Source organism: Chiloscyllium plagiosum, chromosome 13 (genome assembly GCF_004010195.1).
Source record: "Chiloscyllium plagiosum isolate BGI_BamShark_2017 chromosome 13, ASM401019v2, whole genome shotgun sequence".
Classification (NCBI taxonomy): domain Eukaryota; kingdom Metazoa; phylum Chordata; class Chondrichthyes; order Orectolobiformes; family Hemiscylliidae; genus Chiloscyllium; species Chiloscyllium plagiosum.
In genome coordinates, this window is record NC_057722.1 from 12,376,642 (window position 1) to 12,389,032 (window position 12,391).

General features: G+C 42.2%; 1 protein-coding gene across 1 annotated transcript in view; it reads right to left on the minus strand.

The window, feature by feature from the left end:
• Window positions 1-12,391, minus strand: part of LOC122555772 (vitamin K-dependent protein C-like) — a 54,667-nt gene that overhangs the window by 28,912 nt on the left and 13,364 nt on the right. Inside the window, exons 2-4 of the mRNA XM_043701894.1 lie at window positions 8,733-8,814; window positions 7,756-7,916; window positions 3,195-3,219 (exon numbers count right to left, since the gene is read on the minus strand). Coding sequence (XP_043557829.1) covers window positions 3,195-3,219; window positions 7,756-7,916; window positions 8,733-8,799 — 253 coding nt within the window. The 5' untranslated portion in view covers window positions 8,800-8,814. The remainder of the gene's footprint in view (window positions 1-3,194; window positions 3,220-7,755; window positions 7,917-8,732; window positions 8,815-12,391) is intronic.

The window sequence follows — 12,391 nt, forward strand, 5'->3', positions numbered from 1 at the left end:
TGACGCGGGACTCCGTGCTCTACGGCCTGTTCCCCGGGACGCACACCGAGACGAACATCAACTGTGTCTGGAGGATCATCAACTCAGTGAAGGACGCTCTCTGGTCTGTCCGAAGCCTGTTGATCTTCCAGCTGAAGGAGCTGAGCCTGACTGAGTGCTGCAGACTGGCACATTCCAAGGTCCAGGACTACATGTTGAGTGACGCGCTGAAGCTTGGGGCAGCTGCCGCCAAGGCGCGGTGGGGAAAGACCACTGTGTAACATCTGCCTGCCTAAAGAAGAACAGGGGGCCCATGCAGTCATTTGGGCTCTGCTGACGCCTCAGCTAAATACATAGATATATGATTGATAAACGTACAGACCTGTATATACAAATGATAAATTCTGATCTCTGTATGCAAAGAAATGGATATCCTCACCCAGCTGAATTCCTCTTTACATTTCAGTGATGGACAGGTAACATGGTTCATCAGAACCCTACAAAGGGAAGAACTAAAAGACGACTCAGTCTGGCCTTGAGACAAGGATGACTGCGGGATATTGAAAATGGAACCCATGACTTTTACAAGAACATCTCCACCTTGTACCAAATAGGAAAAAGGGACTTTGATTAAAGCTCCCAGTATCTCTAACAGCCCTGGGTGGCCCATGAGAAAGGCAAGTGGGGAGCAGACATTAACTACAGATCACAGGAAAACTGGATGGACTGTCATGACATTCAGCACTGTCATGACATTGGGAAGCCTACCCTCTGCAGCACTTACACAGCCAGCAGAATTACCAAGGATCTGACTGAAACCTGCAGAACAGCAGAGAATCAGTCTGCCAACTTTTCCACAGTCTGCAGCAAAGTGGAAGTCTGTCATTTTATTGTCTTACTGTCAGGTACTAGGCAATGCTGTAAATTCTGCTTTCTCTTTCTTGGCTGCCCAGAAAGACCCGCTGGAGGGAGGTCACGGCACCGTACCAGCCGAGTGGGTTATTGTGAAAAAGACCCAGAAGGAACCATTAGGCAAGAGATGAGAAGGGTGATACCAGCGCTGTCAAGGTCTGAGGAAAGGAGGCCTGGATTAATCTCTCCCACATCAACAGGCATCTCACGATGCAGCAGGACCAGAGATTGACTGACCATCATGTTGTCTGATATTGCTATTCTAGCTGTGCATGCTATTTTCTCCTTTATAAAGTACACTTGCCAACAGGCTGTTCTACACCATCCCCAACTGTGAGCCATGTCCTCGCATGCCCCTGCACCATCTAAGAGACCCAAGTGGTATATTTGAGCGAGGACAGGATTGTGTGAATCTCTATGAGACATCTCAGTACAATCAAAAGGGGGTAGGTTCAAGGCGGCAATAGGAACCCAAAATACAGTTCTTACAAGACTTGATGGGGATGGTCTTGTTCCGTATGCTGAGGTACACACTGCTTGTAGCAAGGGCTAATAAGGTGTGGAAATGCAGTTTTGGGTTTGAAAATGTTGCTTTTCAATTTAGATACTATAAAACTGTGGTTATACGAATGAATAAATGAAACTGTGCAAATTTGGATACTACAGAACTGCAGTGTTAAAGTAAATACTGGGTTAGTAAAGGGTTATGAATGAATGAACGGGAACCTGGTATTAATGAATATAGTGAGTTGGTGAATGAGATTAGAGTGGTGCTGGAAAAGCACAGCAGGTCAGGCAGCATCCGAGGAGCAGGAGAATCAACGCTTCGGGCAAAAGCCCTTCATCAGAATGAAGGGTTTTTGCCCGAAACGTCAATTTTCCTGGTTCTTGGATGCCGCCTGACCTGCTGTGCTTTTCCAGCGCTACTCTAATCTTGATTCTAATCTCCAGCATCTGCAGTCCTCACTTTCACCTCGAGCTGGTGAGTGAGTTAATAAAGATAACCTATAACACAATATCTCTCACTGTTAAGATTGTAAAATCACATAATCAATGTAAATGTAAGTATTTGATGAAAGCTTTTGCCTAATTAAAATAATTTGGCTTTCAGTTTTATTTAAGCAGCTGAGAAAGTAATTTCACAATATGCTTTGTGGCCTTTTTTTGATAATGTCATATAACTCAGTTTCATTCCTCATATTCTTATCATATGATGCATCCTTATGTGGTGGAATGACAAATCTGTACAATACTAACACAGTTGAAAAACCTAATAATGACATTGCTGAGAACAGAAATAGCTCATTGGTAGGGAATTAGTACATCCTGCTCCCTGTTGAGAAGGAGCAGTCAGGAACAATGAGGTATGGCAAGTCACCTTGTGTTCTGTTGCTGTGCAGCTCAAAGAGCATTAAAAAGAGGAATATTGAAAGGAATTGGAGGTGAGTGGAAGAATGAGATTAGACTAGCTAACTCACAAAGAGAAAGTCATGGGGACTGACTTGATAGGGATGGCCTTTTCTTTGTTCTGGAACAGATGTTATTCTATTTGCATGTCAGCAGTGGCTCAGCGCGCAGTGCACTGATTACTAAATCAGAAGATTGTAGTTTCAAATCCTACCCCAGAGTTTGATCGCAAAGATCAAGACAGATTCGATTTGATGTACTGTTGTCACATGCACCAGAGTACAGTGAAAAGTCTTGTTTTGTGAGCAGTACAGGCAAATTATAGCAACAAAGACATACAGATTACAGGATGTTTAGACAGAGCAAGGCATATGGGGTTAGGGCTGCATGGGAGGTACACAAAGCAAGATCAACATTTGATTTGAAATTAGACCGGTCCATTTAGCAGTCTAATAACAGCAGGGAAGAAGCTGATCTTGAACCTGTTGGTACATGTGTTCAAACATCTGTATCCTCTGCCTGACTGACACATGTAATGCAGTAGTGAGTGGGTGTTGGTTTAGATAGGTAACTAAAACCCCGTCTAACCCCTTAGTTGGATGTGAAAGATCTTATTCTGTGGAAGACTGGTGAGTGTGGCAGATGCATCCATTATCTTGGCCTATCCCTCAGCCAACATCACAAAATGATTATCTGGTCATTTTCATATTAATGCTAGTGGGACCTTGCTGCAACTAAATTGGCTGTCACATGTCCTATGCTACAACAGTGACTGTGCTCCAAAATTACTTGAACATCTATAAAGAATTTTGGGGTGTTCTTAGTCTTTTTGTAATGATTTCTTTCCTTCTTATTGTTTCGCAAGGCTATAGATAGACAGAAAACAGCTTACTTACCAACATACTTGTTCCAAAATATTAGCTGTCAAAAAGAAGTACAAAAATGGTTAGATGCATCAACAGGAAGAGATTGCAATCTCAGATGTTGTGAAATGAAATAAAGTAGCTTCCACATTGCTTGGAAAGGAATGGGGGAAGCATTAGATTGTTAAAAGAAAAGCCCATTAGGTGGAAGAGTCCAGTCCTCTTTCTGGTGCATTATCCCACCTCGCACCATTTCACCATATTCCGAAATCCCCCTTTCTCATCATTATGTCTGCACCACCTTCCTGCCATATCCTTCAGTCCACCATGTTGTACAATTTATGTTCCCTTGGATTCCGAGCTCTCAAGGTCATTAACTTCTTTTGCAATTCCTGTAATAATTTTAAATATTATAACTGAATCACCATAAACTCCATTTATCCATTTCTTATAACCTCTGCACTCAGCATAACTTTATCTGTGCTTTTTAATGGAGTTAAACTACTGTCAAGGACATATGGGAAGTTATAATTTATGATTTTGTTTTTCTCCTTTTGTATATACAACAAAACCCAGGTATGAACGGTACATCTATGATTCGAGCAGTGAATCATTTCACTTTACTGTGATTAAAACTACTTGTCAAAAGATTAGCTTTTAATTAAATTTACAACGAAGACCAAATTATGCTTTTACAGGGTAAATGGCACACTCTTTACAAAATGTAAAATCTCATCCAGAGAGGTAAAGTCACCATAGTCTTACCAGACATTAGGGCTGCTCTCTCTGGGCTGCTCTCTCTTTAGAGTGAAATGACCAGTAATCGTTTAACCTGAGGGTCACCAAACATCAGGTAACAGAAAAGGTTGAAAAGGAAAGTCCTTCATGGTAACCTCAGCTGGTGCAGGATCGAAGCATGCTTTTGGATTACCCTGCACTGCAGACCAGCCATCCAACCAACTGAACTGCCCAACTCCCATGTACATTGCTGATGATCATATTGATCAGGCTAAATAGCAATTAAATTTATTTATGCACTTAAAGTTAAACTTCCAGAGGTAAAATGGACAACAAGAATACACAAAAACAAATTCATTATTTAAAATCTTTTCTGGAAGTAATAGAGAAGTCAAATTCTTGATGGCCATTTCGAAAGTTCTTAATTGGCTTTTTGTTTGTTGTCATGTGGCTATGATTCTTCCCCCAAAGTCCAATCACACTACCTTGGTGAAGCCAAAGGATTGTGGGTAATGAAAAGGATAATCAGATTTATATTTTGCCAAACTTTTCCCATGTCAGATCAAAGTTCTTTTGTTATTCAGCATGTTAATTTAAGAAATCTGACTGGACCTGAATAGATCCATAGAATTTTAACTGTTAATAACATTCAACTTAAATGTGAACAGGAGCCTCTTCAATATTGGAGGAACTGTTAATAGGCAAAGCCTGAAATAAGACCTACTGGGATTTTCTTTTTATACGAATCGCCTTCAGTGATTACAGCAATGATAGATAATGATTCCTGTCTACACAAGATAAATGTATATATCATTAGCTAAATAAATTTTACCACACTGAACTCTTGTCATAAGCAGCTAACTCATAAAAGCTAAACATATCTGTTTAACCCATGACTTGAAATGTTAAAAATAAGATACATGATGGACTAATCGATATGAAATAAAAGCAAACTACAATGGAGATTGGAAATCTAAAATAAAATTTCAAGCACTTTCTATTTTGCTGTCAGGTTGTATGTTGGAAAAAGTGTATTGGAAGACGATGGGCAAACTTCAATTGAGATTTCTGAATGAAACACTTCCTGTCCTCATTAAAGGAGCACGATCTCCAAATCCTTGCCCTTCGTTTCCTATTTTATGTTCTGTTTCTTGTATTCTTCATAGAATCTGTAGGTGGCTGGAATTTACAGTTCTGCATAATGTAGTGACAAGAAATCAGCACCTGAATCACCACACAGATATCTACTGTTTTAGTTTTGGATAGAATTTGTATTGTTGCTAGTGTTCACATTTTGACTACGACAATGAGTCCTTGGTGACAAATAGCAGGAGTTCTCCCCAGACTAATTATTCCAGTGAGAGTTTTGATTGGAAACAAGTATTTCTATCATAGAATGTAGAACATTACAGCACTGTACAGGCCCTTCAGCCCTCAATGTTGCACCACCCTGTGAAACCAATCTGAAGCCAATCTAACCTACATTATTCCATTCTCGTGCATGTGCCTATCCAATGACCATTTAAATGCCCATAAAGTTGGCGAGTCTACAACTGTTGCAAGCAGTGCGTTCCACACCCCTACAACTTTCTAAATAAAGAAACTACTTCTGACATCTGTCCTATATCTATCACCCTTCAATTTGAAGCTATGCCCCCTCATGCTAGCCATCACCATCCTTGGGAAAAAGGGTCCCACTGTCCACCCTATCTAACCCTCTAATTATCATATGTCTCAATTAAGTCACCACATAATCTTTTTCTCTCTAATGAAAACAGCCTCAAGTCCCTCAAACTTTCCTCATAAGACCTTCCCTCCATACCAGGCGACATCCTAGTAAATCTCCTCTGAACCCTTTCTAAAGCTTCCACATCCTTCCTATAATGCGGTGACCAGAACTGTACACAATACTCCAAGTGTGGCTGCACCAGAGTTTTGTACAGCTCCAGTATGACGTCATGATTCCGAAACTCAATCCCTCTACTAATAAAAGCTAACACTCCGTATGTCCTCTCAACAACCCTATCTACCTGGGTGGCAACTTTGAAGGATCTATGTACATGGACACTGCAATCGCTCTGTTCATCTACACTAACAAAAATCTTACCATTTGCCCATTGCTCTTCATTCCTGTTACTCCTTCCAAAGTGAATCACCTCACATTTTTCTGCATTAAACTCCATTTGCCACCTCTCAGCCCAGCTCGGCTTACCTATGTCCCTCTGTAACCCAATAAGGTTTGTGAGGCATGACCTACCCTTCACAAAACTGTGTTGAGTATCCCTAATCAACTTATTCCTCTCTAGATGATTATAAATCATAGCTCTTATAACCTTTTCTTACACTTTACCCACAACCAATGTAAGGCTCACTCGTCTATAATTACCAGGGTTGTCTCTACTTCCCTTTGAACAAGAGGACAGCATTAGCTATCCTCCAGTCTTCTGGCACTATTCCTGTAGGCAATGATGACAAAGATTAAAGTCAAAGGCTCGACAATTTCCTCCCCGGCTTCTTAGAGAATCCAAGGATAAATCCCATTTGGCCCAGGAGATTTATCTATTTTCACACTTTCCAGGATTTCTAACACCTTCTCCTTGTGAACCTCAATCCCATCTAGTCCAGTAGCCTGTTTCTCAGTATTCTACTCAGCCAAATTATTTTTTTCCAGTGTGAATACTGACGAAAAATATTCATTTAGCGTTTCCCCTATCTCCTCTGATTCCACGCACAACTTCCCACTACTGTCCTTGATTGCCCTAAGCTTACTCTACTCATTCTTTTATCCCTTACATACCTATAGAAAGCTTTAGGGTTTTCCCTGATCCTCTCCACCAACAACTTCTCACATCCCCTCCTTGCTCGTCTTAGCTCTCTCTTTAGGTCTTTCCTGGCTACCTTCTAACTCTCAATCACCCTAACTTTACCCAGAGGTCCTGAGGCCAACTGCACCAATGTTATGGCTGCCTAAGGATCACATAAGGCAGTGCAGCTGTTGGAATACGATTTAGGTGCAGGAGGCAAGTGAGAGATGGAATCTCTGACATTACTGTTCTGATTCAGCACAATGGCTCAGTGGTTAGAACTGCTGCCTCACAGTGCCAGGGACTTCAATTCAATTCCAGCCTTGGGTAACTGTGTAGAGTTTGCACATTCTCCCCGTGTCTGTGTGGGCTTCTGCCGGGTGCTCTGGTTTCCTCCCGCTGTCCAAAGATTTTAAATGGATTGCACATGCTAAAATTGCCCTGTAGATAAGCAGGCTAGGTGGATTAGCCATAGTAAATGTGGGTTAAAGGGGGTGGCATGGGATAATCTTCGGAGGTTGGTGCAAACTTGAGAGGCTGAATAGCCTTCTTCTGCACTGTAGGAATTCTATGATCAGTCTGCTACTCATTTTCAAAAGCAGCATTCTCATTCCTGAAGAAGGGCCTGTGCCCGAAACGTCGAATCTCCTGTTCCCTGGATGCTGCCTGACCTGCTGTGCTGTTCCAGCAATAAAGTTTCAACTTCTTCCATTGTTAGTCTACTCCTAGCTATAGCTAGCCATAAATTACACGTCACTTGTAGATGGAGGTGCATGGTAGTCTTTGTTCTCACCAAATAAAAGATGACTTGTAAAATCTTGAAGTAAACACTACAGCATTAAACCCATTCAACTTTACCAATACTTTGACACTGCTCTAATATTTGGACGGATATTAAATTAGGATTGGAGAAAGATTGATACCTTTCCTTTGGTCTTCTGTGTCCATGAAAGTCCATGATTGAAATAGTGTAATATTAGGAAATTTTTAATAAAATGATCACTGTTGGTGTATCATGAACCAGTATACTGAGGAGACTGCAGAATACTCACAGTTTTATCCAATGAACTGTGAATCTCGTTTGCCTCTTCAAATACGCACTTTTCTTCAAAACATTCTCTTTCCAAATTTCCAGGTTTAACCTCTTCAAACATGAAATTAGCCCGTTTTCTAATTCTCAAGACATCACTGGCATCTTTTTCTCGTAAAAAGACTGAGAAATGAAATGAGGAATTGTCTTTAATAAACTGTTGCTTGTAGGAAAGAGTAGAATTTGTACTGTGGATTGTTGCATCTATACCAGAGTATAGGGTCCAGACAGTTAATGACATCATTAGTAATGGTAAAGTCATTAAAACTGGTGACTCACAAGAGGCAGAACTGGAGGAGTGCAGACCTCTCCAAGGGTTGAGGGGTTGGAGAAGATTGCAGAGATAGGGAAGGGTCAGGCCATGTAGACACTTGGAAACAAAAATGAGAATTTTACAATTGAAGTGGTGTTATTGAAGAAAAGTGAACACAGAGGTAATGAGTGAATGAGACTTTCTGCAAGTTAGGAAGCAGAACTTTGGATAAACTGAAGTTTGTGTAAGGTGCAAGATGGAAAGCCAGCCGGGAGAACATGGAAATGATCAAATCTAGAGATAATAGAAACAGTTGAGGCAGTGGCAGAGTTAAGCAATCTTACAAAGGTGGAGGTTGGTGATCTTGCTTGTTTGGAAGCTTATTTTGTGGGTTATTATGGTACCAAGGGAATGAACAATATCAAGACCATCTCTACCCAGTTCAGGGTGCCACTCGTACAAGAACAATGTAGATTCACACAAGGTAATTCTTCACCTGCATGAGGCCAATATGCCATTTGTCCCAAGATTGGGTACTGTGTGCACAAAGGCAGTATGTAGTCCACACCTATGAATGCTCCCACTGTATCAAGACAATGTACCATTTGTACGAGGATAATCTGTTATCTATATTAAGAGTAAGTGCCATGTATGCAACACAATAAATATTAATATCTCACACTGACCTGAGGACCTGGACCCTTTCATATAACATGCAGCCATGAGAAATATTAAGCACCAGATCTTCTTCATTCTTCAAGCTCTCGCCTGCAATGGGAAAGGAATATGTTATGCGGTATGGGATAATAACTAATCAGGTAATGCCTTAAAGATTTCCGTCCTTGCTCTTCAATGTTTCAACAAATGTACCCATCTCTTCTGAGCCTGCATTTCTATAGTTTCTTTTACATTACCCCATATTGTTGTTACAGATTTTTTGTTTATTATTGCAAACTCATGAGTTTTATCCTCACATCACAACAAATCCAAAATCAAAATCAGTTCAAAAAACACATTTGCCAAACAAATATGTCAACACTGGAAAAATGTATGACTCACCCCCTTTGCAGGCTTGTTTTGGTTATCCTGTGCTTTGATTTTCTGATTGGTGAAATTCCAAGAGGTTCCCCAATGGTTTGAAGGTTTGATGACAGCTGATATTCCTCTGAGAACATCAGTCTGTCTTGCAGTATGACTGACCTTGTGTAACTCCATATCCAGAGATGTTGGCCACAAATTGCAGCATTTATGTATGCATGACAGCAGCCTACTGTATTAGTTGAGTGTTCCCATGAAGGGCACGAGCTACACCAAGCAACTTACAGGGAGTAACCAGTCTCCTTTCCATGGACATGAGGCCTTCTTCAGAACTAAATGCTGAAATATGTGACATACCTGAAGCCCCTTTCAACAGTGGCTCTCAAAGACAAGGTGGTGACTCTCTGATCTTCCAATGGCAGCAGCTTGGAACAATACACAATCAAGTCTATAGCGAGCTTATGTTACACAATCTGACATGAATGCTCAGGTATTGCACATAACGTGTGCAATAAGTCTTTATATGAGTCTTTATTGAGGTCATGATTCAATATAAGAACTGACGTACATCCCATTCTGTGATTCAGTCTGACAGTATTTTGTTCACATTTCATATATCAATCTGCTTTGATCTCTACATTTCATGTACACGAACTCCCAATACATCAATATACACTAAGTGACATTAAGAAAGAACAAATGAAGACAAGATACTGCACTTAGTTAAACTCAATCTCTACTGATCATGCAGATACCATGGTCAGATGATCCATTTAAGCTTTTCCAATCATTTTTATGCTGCGGATTAAGGAGCTTTCTAAGTTACATGGGTCTCTAGGGCTTTTTTAGAGTTGCTTGAATCCCTCACCATCAAGTGCCCCCCTTCTATCTACTGCGGGAATTTACTGCAGCTATACTAACTGCTGTGTACATACTGCCACAAGCAAAGGTTAGGGAAGCTCTGGATGTGCTGTACTTCACCACTAACACCTTGGAGACGGAACATCCCGAGGCTCTGTTTATTGTAACTGGCAACTTCAATTAAGCCAATCCAGGGAAGGTGTTGCCCAAGTACCACCAGAACATTACCTGCCCCACCAGGGGCCCAAATATTTTAGACCACTGCTACACCACTGTGAAAGATGCCTACTGCTCCATCCCCCGCCCTCATTTCAGGAACTCCAACCACAATGCCATGTTTCTTCTCGCAGCTTACAGGCAAAAGCTCAAGCAGGAGACCCTCTTGCAGATACAGGTCTAGTGCTGGTCAGGAGGCAAAGGATAAACTCTGGTGCTGTCTGGAATTGGCTGATTGGGCCATGTTCAAACAGTCCGCAGGTACCTTGGGCGAGTCCGCCACCACCGTCATAGACTTTATCAGCAAGTGTGTGGAGGACTGCATGCCGAGGAAGTCGATCCCTGTGTTCCCCAACAGGAAACTCTGGGTGAATCAGGGCATACAGAACCTGCTAAAAACCAGGTGTGAGGCCTTCAGATCAGGAGACCCACTCAAATATAAGGAATCCAAGTATGACCTTCGCAGAGCCATTAGGACAGTCAAGGACCAATACTGATCCAAACTAGAGACCCAGACAGACACCCGGTGACTATGGCAAGGACTGAATGACATCATAGGTTCTAAAAAGAGACAGTGCAAGATAGCAGACAATGACACATCCCTCCCAGATCGCCTGAACACCTTCTATGCTCACTTTGAGCAAAATTTCGGGGGAGAGGTAACACTCATTCCGACTCGTCCTGACAAACCTAACTCAACAGTCACTGCATCAGAGGTCAGATCAGTTTCCCTTCATGTGAGTCCAATGAAAGCGATAGGACTAGATGGAGTACCAGGCCGTGCACTCAGAGCATGTGCAGATCAACCGACAGAGGTCTTCTTGGACATCTTCAACTTCTCCTGCAGCAGGCCACTGTGCCTGCCTGTTTCAAGAGGGCCAACATCATCCCTGTGCCTAAGAAGGCTCATGCAGCATGTCTTAATGTCTATCCCATGGTCATAAAGTGCTTTGAAAGGCTGGTCATGGCATTCATCAACTCTAGCCTCCCCACTACTCTTGACCCAATCCAATTTGCCTAACGAGACCAACAGATCCGTGTCAGATGCCATAACACTTGCCCTTCACTCTTCCCTAGAATACCTTGACACCAAGAACAGCTACGGAAGAATCCTACTCATTGAGTACAGTTCAGCCTTCAACACTATTATCCCCTCGAGACTGATTACTAAACAGTGATCTCAGACTAAGCCCCATTCTCTGCAACTGGATCCTCAGTTTCCTGACCCACAGGCCACAATCAGTGAAGATTGGGGACAATATTTCATCCTTGCTACACTCAACACTGGAGCCCCCAGGGGTGCGTACTCAGCCCCCTATGTACTCACTGTATACCCATGACCGCATCGCCAAATACCAGACTAATGCCATTTACAAGTTCGTTAATGACACCACCATAGTCGTTTGAATCTCAGGTGGCGACGAAACAGACTACAGATGGGAGGTGGAAGACCTGGAAAATTGGTGCACTGAGAACAACCTTGCTCTCAATGCCAGCAAAACTAAAGAACTCTTTATTGACTTTTGACGTGATGTTACTCATGTCCCCCTACACATTAACAGCACAGAGGTGGAACGAGTGGATAGTGTCAAACTCCACTGGTCATCCACAACAAGCTTTCTTGGGCCGTTCATGTGGACGCACTGGTTACAAAGGCCCAACAACGTCTCTTCCTCATCAGGCAGCTCAGGAAATTTGGCATGATGGCAAATACTCTACCAACTTTTATGGTGTGCTGAGAGCATTCTGTCTGGATGTATCACTACCTGGTATGGCAACTGCACCATTCAAGATTGGAGACATTTATAGTGAACTCGGCCTGGACAATCACAAAGGCCATCGTCCCATCTGTAGAATCCATCTACCAGGCCCGCTGTCAAGGAAAGGCCACCAGCATTCTCAAAGATCCATCCCACCCTGGCAATGTTTTTCGACAACCTCTACCATTGGGGAGAAGGTACAGAAGCCTGAACACGCACCAGCCGGATTCACAACAGTTTCTACCCAATTGTTGTTAGGATACTGAATGGACTCACAAACTCTTAACATTTGCCTTCAGCCTCTCCCTGTAGCTCCTCCAACCCTGGCAACATCCTTGTAAATCTTTTCTGAACCTTTTTAAGTTTCACAACATTTTTCCGATAGGAAGGAGACCAGAATTGCATTCAATATTCCAACAGTGGCCTAACCAATGTCCTGTACAGCCGCAACATGGCCTCCCAACTCCTGT